The sequence below is a fragment of the Lucilia sericata genome, unplaced genomic scaffold (assembly GCF_015586225.1).
Source record: "Lucilia sericata isolate MDLA Ls3-8-SP2 unplaced genomic scaffold, ASM1558622v1 Contig000005F_arrow, whole genome shotgun sequence".
NCBI lineage: Eukaryota > Metazoa > Arthropoda > Insecta > Diptera > Calliphoridae > Lucilia > Lucilia sericata.
In genome coordinates this window covers 1000436-1020237 of record NW_023994046.1, presented here as the reverse complement: position 1 = coordinate 1020237, position 19802 = coordinate 1000436, and the positions used below count along the sequence as shown (strand labels likewise).

At 29.3% G+C, this 19802-nt stretch overlaps 1 protein-coding gene across 2 annotated transcripts; it reads left to right on the top strand.

Moving 5' to 3' along the window:
• Positions 1-1568: 1568 nt before the first annotated feature.
• On the top strand, positions 1569-10727 carry LOC119601101 (protein cortex). Of its 2 annotated transcripts, none has more exons than XM_037951850.1 (7): positions 1569-1776; positions 5994-6128; positions 6213-6465; positions 9077-9259; positions 9363-9743; positions 9803-9952; positions 10015-10727. In XM_037951850.1, the coding sequence occupies exons 1-7, from the start codon at positions 1681-1683 to the stop codon at positions 10290-10292; spliced, it is 1476 nt and encodes a 491-aa protein (XP_037807778.1). In that variant the 5' UTR covers positions 1569-1680; the 3' UTR covers positions 10293-10727. The 2 variants fall into 2 exon arrangements, with proteins under 2 accessions (XP_037807778.1, XP_037807782.1); XM_037951854.1 differs by lacking the exon at positions 1569-1776 and adding an exon at positions 2410-2529.
• The last annotated feature ends 9075 nt before the right edge of the window (positions 10728-19802 follow it).

Here is a 19802-nt window from a genome sequence, read left to right as displayed (position 1 = left end):
ACAATTTATAATTTTTCGATCACGCTAGCTCTAAAACATATGCCAGATATTATCTTTTCTAAATCATTTATTTTCATCTATAATTTCGGTCAAAATGCACTCCGAGAAAAAAATCCGATAAGGACTTTCAAAAAAATACTTGTGTGATTGGTGATGAAACTCACTAGGAACCTTTTCACAACTTTAGGGTTAAGATTTTTATGCGGCTAATGGGCTAGGTAACGTTCAAGAATAATACTGGTCAAAGAAACAAACAAAATTCCCCAAGATGTTTCCGGTGCTTCAAGTCATTTGCAGTTGTGACAAAACTTGCCAATTATTTGTGACATCTGGCTCGACACAGAAATATATAATACGGAGTGTCATGTCACTATTGAAAAAAGGCTCTTAAGTATTCAAACAATAATGACAATTTTGTACCACGAGAGGCAAATCAACAAACCTGTGCAGAACTTTGGCATGTAGAAAGGTTTTAGATCCTTAAAAAAAAAAAATTAAAGAACACAGTAAAGGGGTCCCAGAACATGTTCGACTGAAAGCTTCAGTGCAGCACTTCGTCCAAAAATTCAAAGGAAGCAGCTATAAAATCGTTTTTGGAAGAATATTCGGAAAAGGTGTATAAATTTATAAATACCGAATAATATGCCAATATTTAAATGTTTAATGAATTTCTAAGTATTTTTAGAAATTTTAGTATTGAACGTTTTAAGTTTTATTTAACTTAATACAAATATAAGATTTTTCTGACACACTCCTCATAGAATTGTACAAAAATTTTCTATATAAAAAGAGATAAAACTGTAAAATATTGTTTGATCGTTTGAAAAGTTTTCATATTATGGAATGTTTTTAAGCCCCCTTCTGTCAAAATTTTGTGTAGAAGAGAGCGGATGGGATCGTCTAAACGCAATATGTAACGAAATCATCACACATTGAGAGAAAATACGGATGGAAAATTTGACAGTCGTATGACTCTCTTAATTTTTTTGAAATGATTCAAAAAACAAGCAAGTCGCATTAGATCAGGGATGTATTTTCATGTAAACATATAATAAAAAAGTGAAACAACTGTTTCCATCTTACTTTGTTATTGTTTTATACCAATCGTGTAAACACAAAAAATATAAATCATACGACTTTTATTCTCTTTTTTGTCATACGAATGGAATTTCATTTTACTTTTTCATTAGACTTGTCGTACGTAAAGTGTGATCGTCTGAAGGGCTCTTTAATGATATAGTCGGTCGTGACCGACAATACTATTTTACGTGTTTGATAATAAGCACATACATATGTAATTTTATATTTTTAAATATTTACAAGACGACTATGATTAAATTTTGAAAATTCTCTTTAACTTTAAAATTTTGAAGTCTTTTAAATATAAAATAAATTATGAATTTTTATATAGAGAATACTGATCATGTTATTTCGGAAATTAAAATTGTAACATATATTTTTTTCGAAGGGTGTAACAATTGCAATGTTTTACATTGTTTCTTTTACTCTTGTTTTTGTTTTTATCTTTATAACGGTGGCTGAGTTACAATAACTTTTTAAAATAATATGGCAATTTTGGTGTTTTTCAGATTAGTTAAGTTAATAATTTTCTACTTTTGTGTCATTATACCGAAATATTAATTTTAATTTATTTTGAATATAATAACTTTATGATGCATTATGTGTGATAGTTTAAAGTGTGGATTTACTTACAGGAAAACAATGATTTCATTAAAGAAAAAATCAAATCAATTTGAAAATGAAGTTAATTACAAGGTATGTGTTGTATGTTTTTTTTGGGTTAATTTAACAAACGTATTTTAGTATAGTGCTTTTATTTGAAATTTTAAAGGGCATTAGCAAATTTTAAAACTAAAATAATTTCTGTGAAAGCAAATGCCACATGAAAATTCCAATTTAGCGCAGAAATACGTTGGCACCCGATTTTCTTCACGCACTTGATCCAATTTTATTGACACATTGTTTCGGTAACACATATGTTTATCTTCTTAATGTGTTGTACACTCAATATGTTGGGACTTAGTAGGCCAGTAGATCTTGCGATTGAGTTTATCCATTTTGCAGGATTCCTTGACTGCTGATCTAAAAAATCCCAACCATATTAAGAGTAGTGATTGTAGTAAATCTTTTCCGTGCGGTAAATTTAATGATAAAATTAATTAAAAACTCTCACAACTATACTGATGTACAGTGTGTTCTAAACTGAAATTAAAGTGCCAGTGAAATAACAGATTTATTATTGTTAATAATAATTAAATCATATCAATTGTTTAAATGAGAGAATATGCGATCCATTACAAATATCAAAAAGGTCTGTAGTTGGCTTCGTCGGCATTGAATAGTGCAATAGAATCTGTAGTCTATTCGGCCGTAACTAAGATTCAACCTTGCATCTGCGGTTACTATGTGCAACGTAAAAAATTATACACATGTGTTGATTACTTTTTATTTCTACTACCTATTCAAATGACAGATATGTACAAATTAACATTAGAGTGGTTCATCAAGGTATGAAAATAAAAAAAATCTTACATTTTCTTTATATATTGTCTAAATTTCAACACCATATTAAATGGGAATACGGACATGTTTGTTGGCAATATCAGAAAGTTTTAAACATTTGTAAAATTCCTATTTTTGTAATATGTGCCTATATATGTACATACATATGTATATTAGGGTTTAAACTTTCTGCATAAAACTGATTGGCATAACTTTACTTGTCCGAACAACTCACTGTGGTCCATTTTTTGGCAAATGATTTTAAAGTAAATTTTATATGTTTATGTGGTGTTCCCAGGTTAGCCTTTTTATATATGTATGTATAAGTTTGTCATTCGGTGTGTAACACCAAGAAATATTCATCCGAGACCTAACATAATATATATCGAGGGATTATATTCAATAGTCGCTAACTGTAATTTGCATGAAAATGAGATTTTGATGGCAAAATATCCAGCAAACAATCCCGCATCAGTGATATATATTTCAAAGTCAAAAACATATTTTTGGCAATTTTATAGCATTTTGAAATGTTTTCTATCTTAAAGAAAGAAAAAAATCTGAATGCAAAACTCCATATCTATTCCAAATATTGCTTTGAACTCTTTGGATAATTTTCTGTTACAAAACAAGTTTTCTTACTAATGGACATGCTGAACACAAGTAAAAATATTTAAAATCGGCCTAATAGTTTTCGAGAAATCGCTCATTAAGACACTAATTAGTTTAATTTTCCTGTTGTGTTCAACCATATAATTTTGGACCAAAACATTATAATCATTATAATTATAATGCTTTTTTAACAAATTGGTTTATTTTACTCCATAAAATTGCTTAAAATATAAATTATAAATTTTATGTTTCCAAGAAAAACTCTCTAACTGTTGATTGTATGAAAATTTTCGTCGAAAAAAAGCACTATCTGTTATAAATTTGTGAATAATTTTGCAAATAATGCATAATTTTAAATTCATATATTGTAGAAGAAAAATGTTAAAAATCTTCACGAACTAGCGAAATAAACTGTTTTTTTTTTATCTCATGAAATCTTATTATTTTTGATATAGACTATTGAACATAGTCCCTCGAAATATTCCGGGTCCTTATGAAATTCTGATATGTCCATCTGTCTGTGAAAAACACGCTCACATTAAAACGAAGCAATGAAAATTAACGAAATTCGCCCAAAACATTCGTTATTATCCGGTACAGTTTGGTATTGAAAATCAGCAAGATCGTTTCAATAGGTTCAGAGTTATGAGTAAAAATTATGCTTCTTAACTTAATTTTTTTATTCTTTTTACAAAAACTGTCAGTCTTATAGTTCTTGGTGCAAGGATCAATTTTTTTAAAATCAGTCCACCATTACCACTCATACAAATACGGAGCTAAAAGTTTTTTCAACCTCTCAGGTCCTAGTTTACAAAAAAAAATTATTTCTGGTTTGTGTAAAAAACATTGAGAAAATGTAACGGTTAACAATTTCTTGTACCTTCCGTGCAAAATTAAATTAGTTTTTATACCCTACACCACTTTAGTAGGGAGGGTATGTTGAGTTTGTGCTGATGTTTGTAATGCACAAAAATATTCGTCTTATACCCACACACCCTAAAGTATAGCAATCGGCTTAGAATCAGATCGATTAAGCCAGGTACAGCCGTCTGCCCGTCTGGCTGGCTGTCCATGCAAAGCTTGGAAATTGGATGAAATTTGGCACATATGTTTTTTTGACCCAAGGACGAATCCTAATGAAATGTTTAAAATGGGTCCCGTACAATAGAACACCCCGAAAAGCGCGTTTTAGCTCATAATTATGTTAAATATACTTGTATCTCTAAAAGCGGCACAACTAAGTTCGGGCCTCATTTGACCGTAGCTTCCATACTAAGTCCCCTTGATGAAATTCAGCATAAATAAATATTCTATAAATATAAAGCTATTCATAAAATTTCATCGGGATTGGTCCATATTTGCCCCTAGCCCTTATATAAAGCCCCTTTCAGAAAATTAGTTTGTCGTCCATAAATTGCTTAAATATATCGGAAACAAGGTAATATTCAAGATAAATGATGCTTTTTTATGAAAAATAAATCACATATAATATCTGGTGTAGGGTATCATACGGTCAGCCATGCCCGACTATTCATTCTTACTTTTTTAATACATTATTATTTCCATTCAAATTATGTTAAATATTTAACATATGTTAACATTTGTTCAATTTAGTACGTTCTGTTACAGTCTGTTAAGTGGTAGTTCTGTTCTTAATAGCATATTGTTAGGCACAATGGAAGTAAGTGTAATACGTTATGGTAAATTTGAATCAATCCTTAAAATTTGATAACTTATGGGCAGCCGATATAACACTCTAACTTGTTAAGGCTAAATTTAGCCTTTTTATATATGGTAATTTTGATGATAACACAAATAAGTATGTTACATATGTATACTGTTTCGTAACATAAATTAATAAAATAAGTTGGAATGTGTAGTCATGCGTGCGTTGCGTACGTTACAAATTTCATCAAATAATCTTGAACATTGCGACAAGTATCTTGTGCAGAAGCTTAACACAGACACCCAGCCAAAAAACCGAAAATTGCGACCAGTATTTTGCGCAAAAGCTTAACATAGACACCGAGCCAGTAAGCCGGACAGATGGATTAAATCGGCTCAAAAAAATGATTCTAAGTCGATGTATACTTTAAGGTCAGTATATGACAAATATTTTTTAACGTCTCCACTAAAGTTGTTTAGAGTATAAATAGAATCATTTTATTAAATTCTTCGAAGACATCCAGTTAGTAAGTTGGACAGATTTACTAAATCGGCTCAGAAAATGATTCTAATTTCTGCGGAAATCATATATTATGGTCGAATATGCCCGACTATTATCTTTCATTTTTTGTAACACAGATTTTTAAGGTCTAAAATGTAGTATTTTTCTAGACTTAATTTATAAACTTTTTCGCCTTATTTGGCCTTTTTTAATTTCGATTTAGCCTTTTATTTCTGAAGTTCGTGGCAACACTGATGCTGAGATTATTGAAACAACAAAAAATTTGGAAATCTACGTTTTGATTGAAAATGGTCCACTACATCGAAATACATGTTGTCGAAATACATGTTTTAGAACTTTATTGTCAAAAACACCAATTTTATTAATATGAAATTCAAAAGGGCGTAGCAACAAATTAGTCATTTTCACAAGTCAGAATTTCCTAAAAAGCAACACAATAGACGATATCTGGAGTCACATTTATATTTAAACATGTTTATTGATGTTAGGATATAATACATGGAAGAAAGATACTTTTTTATAACAACAATAGTTTTAACTTTTGTTAGTTTTGTGTCTCTCCTGTAAAACTTTCAAAAGTGTTGTTACGCCCTTTTCATTTCAGGAATATAACACTCTTACTTGTTATTTTATGAAATTTTTTCAGACAGATATTTTTTTATATTTTCAGAAAATTCTTTCTTCAGATAAACCAATGCCAATATCTTACGGAGATCGTTTTATACCTCGTCGATTTCTATTAAAAAATTGTGAAAAAAACATAAAATTTGCTTCAAAAAAACCGACTAGAGATGTTCTTTCATTGGTAAAGAAAATATATATAGTATAAATATGTATTTAAATGTAAAGTAATTATTATCATAACATATTGGGAATTAATAATTTGTAGTGTACTAGCCAAGACTATTGGAGAGAAAATACTTATTTACCAACGATAAATTTGATAATGGAAATTACAAAAGATCGTGTTTTACAACTAATGGACCCAATTGTAAAATCAACTGGCCTTATATTAAGAACATGCTGTCGGGATAATAATGAAAACAATTGGTTTTTGTATGATTGGCCATGTAAACCCCGATCGAAACCATCTGCATCCCTTGATACAACATTTGATCTGCCAGATTATGACTCGAGCTGCGGTAAGATATGTGCTATAAAAATTGTTTGATTTTGTATTATAATTATTTAGAACTAAATTTTTTGTTTGTTATAGAAAAAAAATATTGTAAAAAAGCCATAATATTGATAAAGAAAGATCCAGTTTCCTGCTTTTTATTTATTCGGTTAACAGAATAATTTTGAATTATCCGATTATTAACCGGCTAACTTAAAACCTCAAATTATTATTTGTCGAATAAACCGAATAAAAATATTATACAATTAATCGACATAAATAGTTCGAACTATTCTTTATTCTAAATTAAACAAAATATTATTCGTTCGTAAAACAAAAACAACATTTTTATTCAAATAACAACCCAACTTCATGTGCATCTGAAAAACAGAATTCTCACAGTAAGTGCCGGTATACACAGGAAAACTTTTTGGGAAACTTTTAATTTTATGTGTGGGAGAGAGAGATGGTTGATATTTCGTTCTTTTTTTCTCAGACACAAAATCAAAAGTTTTTCTTTTCTCTTTTTCTTAATCTCTTTTAAAGTTTCCTTAATGTCTACACATAGAAACTTTTGTTTCAGAAACTACGTGCAGTGTGACCATTTTAGCATTTTTGCAGCTAGATTTAGCATTTTTTATTTTGATTTAGCTGTAAAATTTTAATTTAGCATTTGGCATTTTATTTAGCATTTTTATAAAATATTTTTAGCATTTTTAGCTTTTTGGCAATTTTAGTATATAAACAAAAAAAGACAAATTTTTGCAAAAAAGATTTATATTGGAAATAGGTTTAACCGGAAAAAATCAGAATTAAATGTCTACCCAAACACAAGCAACAAGAAATATGAGAAATGTAATAATTTACACTGTAATTCAAAATAATGCAAAAAGATTCATGAAGATAAATAACTTAAAATTACGCCAATACAAGTGAATACTTTAAAATGTTGTATTCTAAAATATTTTACTGGAACCCAATGCTTTTTTAAATTCGAGGTGATACAAATAATTCAAGAGATTTCATATATTTTTACAAATACGTTCAGTACGCTATTTTACAAACTAATACTTTTTGTTTGCTCATGGAATGAAACATATAATTTTGAAAAAGGCTATGTATGACGGTTAATTAACAAATTTTATGTTTTCCTATACGAAATAAAGAGGTTTTAATTTTTATCATCCTTCAGGAGTTCTTGTTAATTTATTGAAAAAAATCAATAATATATAATTAAGACTTTCTCATCCTACTTTCTGTTCTTTTTATTTTTACCAAATTTTTAGTAATTTTGTTGTCTCGTTTTTTTTTTTAATTAAAAAAAATACATAAATTTCGAAAATATTATTGACAATTTATTCCAGAATTACAAACTTACGGATTTGAATATATCTCTCAATTCATTTCATACATTCTCATATATATTTTTCCGAAAAAATCTTGGAAGTATGAGTTATAAACCTGACATCTATTCACCGAGATTTAAAATTAATTCAACGGAATTTTCAATATTTTTGTGACATGAAAACCATTTTTAAAGTATTTTGAGGAAGACAAATAAAATTGTTTATAAAAAAAAGTAAAACTAGAAATATTATACTTTTCCTTCCGAAAACACATATAGGTTTTATACCATGAGCAACTAGTGTAATTAATAGAGCTTTATGTAATTTTTGCATTCAGAAATATTTTAAAGTTAGAGACATTACATATAGCTAAATTTACAAAAATAAATAATTTTTAGCATTTCTGTTTATCTTAATACCACGGAACTTAATTTTTTACCCTAATTCACTATACTACGTTTGAGTATACTAATCGGTTAAGAATCATTTTCTGAATCGATTAAGCCATGTAAGTCTGACCGTCTGGTAGAGGTTGAAATTTTCAAAACAATAAGCACGTATGCTTTTTGATCCAATGACAAAACCTTTTAAAAATGGTTAAAGTCCGTCCTTTATTTTACCTAGCCCCCCAACATATACAAATGTATAAAGCCTTTCTCAGAAAATTAGTTTAAATATATCGGAACCAAGGTTCAATTCAACATAAATGCTTTATTACGAAAAATAAATCAAATTTTATACTCATATGGTCAACCACGGCAGAATATACTTTCTTACTTGTTATAAATTACAATGAATTTCAGTTACAAATTAATATGAATTGTTCATAAAAACACTTTAAAAAATTTAGCATTTTTTTTTTTGGCATTTTAAAATCAATTTAGCATTTTTTCTAGCATTCTTTTGGATGGGATTTAGCCGCAATATTTTTTGAGACCTGGTCACACTGACTACGTGTTAATCGCATTGATTTGTTTTAGTACGAATGAGAAGAATAACAAAACAAAACAAGTTTCCTAGTACGAGAAACTCCGTACCGCGAAAGAGATGAATGATATTTCTCTTTCTCCCTCACGCAAAATCAGAAGTTTCCCAAAAAAGTTTTCTTGTGTAGACGGGCACTAGGTCAGTAAAAATTAAAATGAATGGGGAAAATAATAACATTCCAAATTCCATTATTAGTTTCTTTCTGTGTGGGGCTTCGAACATAACATTCGTTTTGGATATCACACTAATTTTACTTGGAAATTTTACTTATAGTTTAAATATTATTTGTTTTGGTTTTAATAGATCAGAACCTGGTTGATTGGTCGATACGGGGTCAAATCGCGGTCTCTTTTGGTCATGATGTAATAATTTGGCAAAGTAAAGAAGATATAACAATGGCGTTTGACATTAAGTGTCCCCGATCTTTGGCTTATAGTCCTAGTGGGGAGTTATTAGCAATTGGTTGTAAATCTTGTGAATATCCAGGCAAGTAATTTTGTGCGCTACATACACGTATACACGCATGTATATACATACCTACGTACTATGTAGATTGCTATTAACTATAAACTTTTGTCTATTTCTAAAGTGTTGGAACTGTGGGATGTATCATGTCCTCAAGATTTTTGTGTAATTTGTGGTAAGGTATTTAGTTTGAAACACATTGCTGTGCAATGCATTGAGTGGACCTCATCTGGTAAGCAAATTGTATGTGGTACACATTATGGATCAATATATGTTCTGTCAGTCCCCGATATGAATACAATTAAGAAAATACGGAAGCACCATTTGCCTATTACTATAATACGTTTCTCACCAACCATGCGTTATTTGGCTAGTGGCGATTCCGAGGGAAACATTGTCATTTATAATTGGAATATGTGCAGTGTTTATCTGTATGTAAGATCTAGACGTAAACTAAATGTCGTTTTTGATTGGCATCCCTGGACTGGAGTTGATTTAGCCATTTGTTCGTATAACCATGTGATTGTAACATATACGCCATTTTTTTAATAAATTTTATTACAGCCGAGGATGTTCCTGCTTCAATTGTCCTTTTACATGTTCCCACTAAAAAAATCGTTGCTTATTATCAACAAAATGGATCAAAAATTGCAATAAATTATATATCGTTTAGTAAACTTACAGGCGAATTACTAGTGAGCACTTCTAGTCAAGGTACAATTTCATAATTTCCAAAAAAAGTAAATTACAGGACCAACTCGATAATTTTGTTCTAGATGGCAATGCATGTAACGATTATAAAGTTTTAGTAATGTCTTCGCTAGATAGAATTGTTGACATACTAAAAATTCCAGATGGTGGGGCTAGATTTTTAATGTGGAGTCCTGATGGTACAAAGGTTGCTACAACTGGCAATGATGAGACTCTTACTTTATGGAATTTTTATTCTGCGAAAAAAACCAAATATTTTAAAAAACTCAATGGACAAAAAGACAACTCTTCAATGGAATCGAAATTTGGAAATCAGTTTAAAAAGTGGTGTTATTTAAAATGACAAACTTATAGTATAGCAATCTTATTATGTCCTTCACCTTTGTAAGAAGTTATTCATCATTCGGTTTAATTTGTAATTCCGTTTGTAATTTCCACAGAATAATTGTTCGACTATATGCTGGATTCTTATAGTTAGCGGAATCGATTAAGCAATTTCGTCTGTCAGTCTGTTGATGTCAATTTTCTGAAGAACCCACATATCATTGGGATCCAAATCTTTAATGACGGGAATATTGAATTCTTAAAAAAAAAAAAAAAATAAATTTCAAAAATATACAAAATTTTATTAATTTTTAAGAATTAACGTTTTTTAAAAACACACTATGGTGAAGGGTATATACGATTCGGTACAGCCGAATATAGAACTCATACTTGTATTTATGTATTGAATGTCTTTTATTTAATGTGATAATATAATAAGAATATTAATTGTGGACTTTTCTTTAAATGTGTTACATTGCCTTCACAGAAAAAAATAATACATAACATGAATGAATTTTGTGATATATTGTATGACCCCCGTTAACACCAACTCCGGTTATCGTTTAACCGGTAGATATTCTACCGGTTAAAATAATTTTTGTATGAAAACTGTCAATTTAACCTTACGATTAAATATAACCAGATATTGAGATAATGGGGGTGAATCGGATATGACATTTTTTCCAAAACCATTTTCATTCAGAATATTAAAAGTTCATAAAATGTATGAACTTGTACATGACGGAAATTTTTTAAATTTTTACTTTTTTTCTACGATATTCATGAAAAATTGCAAAAAAAAAAGTTCATTATCTACTAATCTGTTTCCATATTTAGTAGATAGTTATCCTTTATTAGCGAATTTTGTATAATAAAAATATATACGTAAATTGAAATGCAGAAAAACAGAATGTTAAACAAGAAAACATCATCCAACGTAGTTCATAAAATGCCGCCAAATATGTGCACATTTCATCAATTTTAATCTAAAAATCATAAAGAAATACAAAATTATCCAAAGAAAATTTCAAATATTTTTTTAACAAATAGAAAAATAAAAATAAATTTGAAATATTTTAAGTCAAGGCTTCTAGATTGAAAAAAATATAAATTATAAAATTCATACAATTTGGGAATTTATACCCAATTTACACATACACGAAATCTAGTACTTATGAGATTTCGAGCCAAATCTACTTGATTTTAACTAGATTTCCCATACAAAACAAAATCTACTTCGTAACTAGATTTCGTTAAAATCTACTCAAAATCTAATAGTTTTTAGTGATGCAACTCTGTTTTTTCCTAAATAATACTAAAAAATACGACACTACACAAGAAAAAAGAGGAAAACAAAACAAACAAAAAAAAAATTAAAATGTCGACAAAATTTTTATAAATTGAAAAAATTGAATGAAAAGTTAATCTAAAATAAAAGGTAATGTTATATTTAGATATCTATTTTTTTATTTTAAATGGAATTTTGATAAATATCCCATTTTTCCTTCTTATTTTTCATATCACACACTTTTTCAAGAAATATTAGAAAAAATGAAATCTTCTTAAATGTCAAGAATAGTAAGTGTAAACGGACTAGATTTGGAAAAAGATTTTAAATGAAATCTACTAGATTTCGTGCATGTGTAAATGGGGTATTATTCTTAACTTTAAATAATGAAAGCAGTTCATAATATTTATGCTGAAACTTTTTTCTGTGTTTATTTATAAAAATATGAAAACAAGTAAGAATGTATAGTCGGGCATGGACGACCATATGATACGCTATACCAGTGAGTATGTTAAAAATGTGCATTATTTTTTTATAATAAAGCATTTAAGTTGTTTTTTACCTTAACTCCGAAATATTTTGATGACAAAAAAAATTATTTTCTGAAAGAGGGGTTTATGGGGGGCAAGGGTTAAACATAGGCCTTTGGTGTACTGGGTGTACAGATACAAACTCATAATATCCTCGACACTATAGTGGTGTAGGGTGTAACTGCCACCAGTATTTTAAGCCTGGCCATTATTGCCCTATATATACTTATATTTAAAGAGGTAGTAAAGTTCTTATTAAAATATTTTAACTGTTCAGTGGATGTCAAAGTTGCCCATACAAAATTTGGGCACTTTTGCTACTATAATTTCCAAGATATGTTTGTATATGACTGATCGTGATACCTCGATACGCTGTGATAATGTCTAGAAAATCGGCCCAGCCGTCAAGCAGCCTAAGAGTAATTTAAAACTCTGGTTTTAATCGAGGTTATTATGATAATTTTTATTAATGAGGCATTAAATGTTTATTAATATCAGTTCCTATATCTTAAATAACTTTTATTTATATATTTATAAAAATATTTATATTAAATCGATTTTAAGCTATTTGCCATTCCAATAAAACACTATTGATCCATGTTGTGTGTGATGCTACAGCCGTTGCTATAATTGTATGATTTTCTGCACAGGCTCCATTGGTCGATACAATACCGTATAAAATATTATATTGCATACTTATGGATCCGGTTCCAATATCATCATTGCAAATATCAACTTTTTTGGTTCGATCCCCCATACAGATAATATTTTCAATTCTTTCTTTATCATCGTTCGGTAGATAATGCAAACACTTTCTTTCCGAATAAACTTTAAACTTGGCAACTCTTAGTTTCTTTGTAAGGTAATTGGTAGTGTGAACGTTTGATATGCCCCAACCATAAACAGACATTGCTGAAGGCAACTCCTCGAATTCCTCTGTAGGTATTCGTAAAGTCTTGATATATCCGTTTTTATTATCTAATGGTCTCCTTAAATTAATAAGGGCAATATTATTTGAGTTATCGCCAAGTTTAAATTCGGGATGAACAGCAATTTTTCCCAGTTTTCGAATTTGTCCTCCACTTTTGAAATTTAAACTTCCAGCTCTAATTACTAGATCATGTATGTTCAAATCAATGATGCAAGATGCTGCAGTAACTACAATGTTTCGCCGTATTAGAGATCCACTACATATTAAGACTCGTTTGTATATTATAGCTACGTGCCATCCAGCATTCGTTTCATTTACAACCACACCGCCTATAATAATTCTATTATTGTTTCTACTTTCAGCGTCCACTCTACTAAAGCACAACACAATCACCAGAGAGATTGTTAGAGATTTGTAATACCACAGACGATTCATCAGAGACACTAAATATGTTTATAAAACATTTGTCAGATATATACCAATATTAAGCAACTTTCACCATATATTTATATTTAAATATTTATTCAGTAGAAACTAGCATAAATAGGAGTAAAAAAGTTATATGTTGACAAATAGTTAATTAATTTATATTAATTAAAAATGTTTGATAATAAATACATTTCTCGACTTTAATTCGTACAAAATTAATGGATGAGTATGACAGCATAATAGAGTTTAAACTTGTCTTACATTTAATTCCATTTCCAAGCCATCGTAGGCTACAATTCTACGCATATATACCCTCTATCACCACTGATGGTATATGTATATAAGTTTGTCATTCCATGTGTAACACCAAGATATATTCATCTGAGATCCAACAAAGTATATTCTGAGAAGATTGAGAAAATGTAACTGTTTAAGTTTTTTATGGTATTCAGCAACAACAGTGTAGATAAAAGTTATTCAACAACATTTTTTTTGCACAAACAGAAAATATCATAGTATTTGTATGGAGAAAATATTATTTAAAGCCAGTTTATCACAAGTAATATGATCTGTTAAAATTTTGTGTAGAAGAGAACGGATGGGAACGTCTAAACGCAATATGTAATGAAATCATCACACAGTGAGAGAAAATACGGATGGAAAATTTGATAGTCGTATGGCTCTCTTTTGAAATGATTCAAAACTAATGGTAATACTTACCTCATGAAAATTGGGCAAAAAATGAGCAATATGGGGAATTTTAGATAGCTAAATGAAAATTGCCACATAGCTTCTCCTTAACGGAGATACGAGCAAAAATTCGATGCAACATCTGAAAATTTCATAAAAAAACATTTTTTTTGCATGCTTTCACAAAAAAGCAACAACAACATTGCTTATTGAAAAATAAAAACGTATGTTTGTATGTGTGCTAGTTTTATTGCTTTTCGTATTTTGTTTTGGTTTTTTTTTTAAACCCTTCACATTCGTGAGAAGGCTATGAACAGAGTTTTCCCAAACATTCCTGGACAAGGAAGGAAACTTCAATGGTATCACTTGTATAAGATACCTATCATTCATCACAGCACATCTCTTATTCAACCTACACACTCATAGAGAACAACATCCGACACACTCACTCTAGGTATACTCTCCGTATACCCCTTCATTCATCCTGTATCATATACACTTAACACAAACTCATTTCCAACGCTTAGTCCCACAGTCACTCCTCTGTGGGGTATCTGTTGACTCCGGCAACAAGCATCAAACTTGTTCAGAATTCTAGATTTCATCGTGCATCAGTCCTTTAACCGACATTTTCTTCCCTCGAATTTGGGTTTAAACCACAGACACTACGAGGATTTCGATGGAACCTCAACCAAGTGACCAGCCAGGACAAAGTCCTGCGACAACTTGCCACCCGTAGTACCATATTTTGTGGTTTTTTGGTTCGAACCCATGTCAAATCATTAAAGGAAAGCCCGAGGATACAATCGATCATCACCAGTTTATAGTCCCGACAGACTAGAGGTATTGGTTTCCCGGGATTGCAATCACACCAAGATGGGGTCTTTTATCAAGGTAACATGCCCCCGGGGGGACGTGAGAAGGGTAGGTTTGTCATTCCGTTTGTTATTTCCATATTATTTTCCGACCCTATAAAGTATATATATGTATTTTGGGACCTTATAGATAGCGGTCCCAAATATTTCTGTCAGACATACTTTCGAGAAGTTTCCTGTTTAATTAACTAACTAACTAATTTTACATCAATTATGAGTTCGTGTGATGAAGATTTTTCATCCGACGATGATCTCAAAGATCCTCTTTAAAGTAATTTTTTGAAGGGGGCCTTATATGAGGTGTAGGGTTAATTATGGACCGATCCACACAAAACTTGGTAGAGAGGTTTTGGATCATAAGAGACTTAATTACGTCAAATTTCATTGCAATACTAGTATTTTTAAGTCAGTAATGATCGGGGCTATACGAAAACGTTGACCGATATTGCCCATTTTCAATAACAAACAAACCTTATCTATAGAGAATATTTGTCGAAAATTTCAATCTTATAGCTCATTCCGTTCGGACAGACATAGCTAGATCGTCTTAGAATTTATAAAGGACCCAGAGTATATATACGTTTGTGGGTCTATAACCAATATTTCAATGTGTTACAAACGGAATGACAAAACCAACATTGTTTATTGGTTAAGTTAATTTACTTACATCTTTTTAAACGAAAATGAAGTTTATAGCTTTTTATTATTACATGAATAGCAAAATGAAAAAGACAGAGTTGTTGCATTGTGCAAAACATGTTATAAATCATTGAAAGGAACGACCAAAAGTAATTCAAATTTTCTGAGTCATCGAAAGAAATGTAACAGCGAAAAGTATAAAGAATACCAAAAACTAAGCATAACAAATAAAAACAAGAAGGACGAATTTGCAAAAAAGATTTTGTTTTTTATTGCCGATACTATGAGTCCAATATCAATTGTAGAACGGAAATCTTTTCAAAATTTATTTAAAAATGAAATAGTACCTTCTAGAACATTAGTAACAAAATTGATGGAAAAAGAATTTAGAGAATATATTTCGAAAGCAAAAGAAGTATTTAGGAAATCAAAATTTATATGTACAACAGCAGTTATATGGAGCGCTGACAAAAGGAGTTTTTTTGGATGCACTGCCCACGTAATAAATGAAAAGTCAATGGAAAAGGAGTCTTTTATTTTATCATGCAAGCGTTTTAAAAGTCCACATAGTTTTGATAGAATTGCCCAAATTATAAACACAATAAATACAACATTTGAAATTAAACCTGAACAGGTTGTTGCAACAGTAACAGATAACGCCTCAAATTTTGTAAAAGCCTTTAAAGAATTTGGAATTTTGACGGATGATAATTGTGAATCTTTTCAAAATTTATTTAAAAATGAAATAGTACCTTCTAGAACATTAGTAACAAAATTGATGGAAAAAGAATTTAGAGAATATATTTCGAAAGCAAAAGAAGTATTTAGGAAATCAAAATTTATATGTACAACAGCAGTTATATGGAGCGCTGACAAAAGGAGTTTTTTTGGATGCACTGCCCACGTAATAAATGAAAAGTCAATGGAAAAGGAGTCTTTTATTTTATCATGCAAGCGTTTTAAAAGTCCACATAGTTTTGATAGAATTGCCCAAATTATAAACACAATAAATACAACATTTGAAATTAAACCTGAACAGGTTGTTGCAACAGTAACAGATAACGCCTCAAATTTTGTAAAAGCCTTTAAAGAATTTGGAATTTTGACGGATGATAATTGTGAAGATATAGAAATTGAAGAAATTAAATTGCCGAAACATATAAGGTGTGCTTCTCACATATTAAATTTAATTGGAACATCAGATTATATCAATATTTTAAAAAAGACTAATTTATATGACAATCATTCAAAGGAATGTAAATTCAAAAGTGCGATAATTTAATGTGTATATAAAATAATTATTAATAATTATTTAATATAATTATTATTAAAATTTGAAACTAAATTAAAACAAATATGCGAATTTTTGGCCATATCGCAATTCACCAGCATTGACATACAATATTTGAAAGATTACCATACAATAATGGAACCAATTTCGATGGCAATAGATTTTTTACAAGCTGATTATATATTAAAAGGGGTTTTGTTACCAACTTTGGTCACAATAAAACTAAAATATAAGAAAATGTCAATTAATGAATGCAGTATTATAAAACAAAATATTATTGACGAACTTTTAGCTGCTATTGAACGTCGTTTCATCGATTTCTTTAAATTAAAAGAATCGGCTCACTACGCGGTTCTAGCTTCTGTATGTCACCCAGAAGTGAAACTTAAATGGTTTAATGTTATATCGCAAACAACAGAAATCGACAAATATTAAGTTCATGAAATTGTAATTTCTGCCATGAATGCTGTAGAAATTTCAGAAAATATACCCCAGGAGGATTTCGCTAAAAAATTTGTTTTTTTTTGGAACAGGTAAGAATCAAAAAAGAAAGTCGTTCCTACCTCACTTTTATTATAAATATATATATAAGACTACATTAAAAATTCTTATAACTCAAATGTATATTTTTAGATGCTACTAATTCAACAGCAACTCCATCCGAAAATGAATTACTTTCCTATCTTAGTGATGCTGATACGTCGCTTAGAAATTTGAAGAAATTTACTAGAATTTATGAAGTACTAGCTGCGTGTACCCGGCGTAATTCTTCGAAAATTAAAAAGAATATTTTTCTATCTGTAATGACTATACTTTTTTTTAAATAGATGTCAAAATTTAGCTTATAACGATAAAATAGTAATTATATTTTTCCGCATTTTGTTTAATACTTAAAATCAGTTTCAGGACCAAAAAGTCCTTTAAAAATTTACAAATTGATAATGAGCTTAAATTAGGAAATTTTGACTAATTTGTAGACAAATTTAAGAAACTTTTTTCGAGAAATTATACTTAAATCAGCATTTTCAATCACTGGTAGGGAATTAAGGACACTTTCAAATTAGTTGTTTTAATTTTTCCACGTGCAGTAGATTTTAAGAACTGTTCAGTTTAAATTTGGTCACACTTTACTTTAAATTGTAGTGCCCCTGGTGTAAAGAGGCAAAATGCTTCGGGGCATTTTATTAAATACAAAAATACCTACCATTAACCATACAAAATTTCAAGCGATTTTCTTTCATGCAATTGATGAAACTCTGAAACGATTATGAAAAATTCTGGAAAAAATCATGAAAAATTTGGGCTCATTGCAAGATTTCAAAATTCTTAAAAAAGAACAAAATTACTATCCTAGGAAAATATGAAGATTCCTTGAATTTTGACAGAGAAAACAAAATAACTTTTAATTTGACAAACAATTTTGAGTTGTTCATTAAAGAGTAAAACCACCGTTTTTGTCTCATCATTGTTTCTCAAATACATCCATTTATACAAAAGTATGTTTAAAAATATTATTTTTATTCATTAGCTTTTATGCATTCACACTTAAGTTTTGGCTGGATTTAGACACCACTTATTAAATCCGAAGAAATAAATTTTACTTATTAAAATATCCAAATCTTCCTGCAATTAAAAAAATTTCGGAATTTGTTAATGGTAAATGGAAAATGTGTGCTGGGGTTATTCAAAATCATTATTTAATTTGAAAAGCTTGCAATAAATACGGCGCTACATACAGAAAAAGTTGTGCAGAATTTTTGGTGATCTTTTTCTAAAAGTATAAAAAGATATCGAAAGATGAATTCATCCAAATTTTATATGAACAATGCTTTATATGCATCATTTGAGAGGTCTACCTATTTATATAAGATTTGCAAAAGTGCTGTCTTTCGGGGCACTCTAATGAGTAGTCAAATACATATCTTCATGGTTTTTTAGATTTGAGCTGAATTTAAAAAATGGCAACCGAATTTATATCAAGATAATTTTTTCATGGTATATTTAACTGATCACAGATTTTTATTGTTATCTCGATTTAAAAATAAATTTATATTTTATTTTTTTGATATAAAACTCGATTTGTATGGAAAATATTAGTGATTACGCATCTTTATTGTTTTCTCGAATTGAGAGTTATTTAAAGTAAATTTTTAAAGAGTTATATAAATAGAAATTTTAAGGGAGATAAGAATGATTTTCTAGATAGATTTAAGTGTTATATAAAGAACCACAGCCGATTTAAATTCGAATTTTTGTGAAAATGTAATATTTTACCTATTTTAGGATCGTAGAAAACTACATCCGATTCTGATTAAAAATAGTTATTTTCTGATACACAGCTGATTACAGGTTTTGAAATAAAAATAGTTTTCCGGTGGAAAATATAAGTGATGGGAGTCTTATATATGGATCTACAACAATATAAATTTGATAAAAAATTTTCATATGTTATTTTCTCGATCGTAGTAAACTACATCCGATTCTGTTTTCAAATAGTTATTTTTTGAGGATATACAGCCGATTACAGGTTTTGAAATAAGAATAGTTTTCCGGTGGAAAATATAAGTGATGGGAGTATTATATATGGATCTACAACCGATTTTATGCTTTAGATGAAAATCGATTTTTGATAATAAATTAAATTGATTACAGATTTTTATTTTACGTAATCGTAAAGTTAGTTAAACATTATAGAGTTTTCAACTAAAAATAAATTTTTGATTAAAAATTTAACTAAATAATATTTCTCATATAATATAAGAAGTATATATCATGATCTTTAGCATTATAAATGTAACAAAAAGTAGACGGAAAAAATTCATTGCATTTCATTAAGATCACAACATTCCTGAAATT

Coding starts and splice junctions, on each gene's coding strand:
- LOC119601101 (XM_037951850.1), top strand. CDS start 1,681: ATGTGTGATAGTTTAAAGTGTGGATTTACTTACAGGAAAACAATGATT. Junction 6,466..9,076: donor AGATTATGACTCGAGCTGCG/GTAAGATATGTG, acceptor TGGTTTTAATAG/ATCAGAACCTGGTTGATTGG. Junction 9,744..9,802: donor TGGAGTTGATTTAGCCATTT/GTTCGTATAACC, acceptor ATTTTATTACAG/CCGAGGATGTTCCTGCTTCA.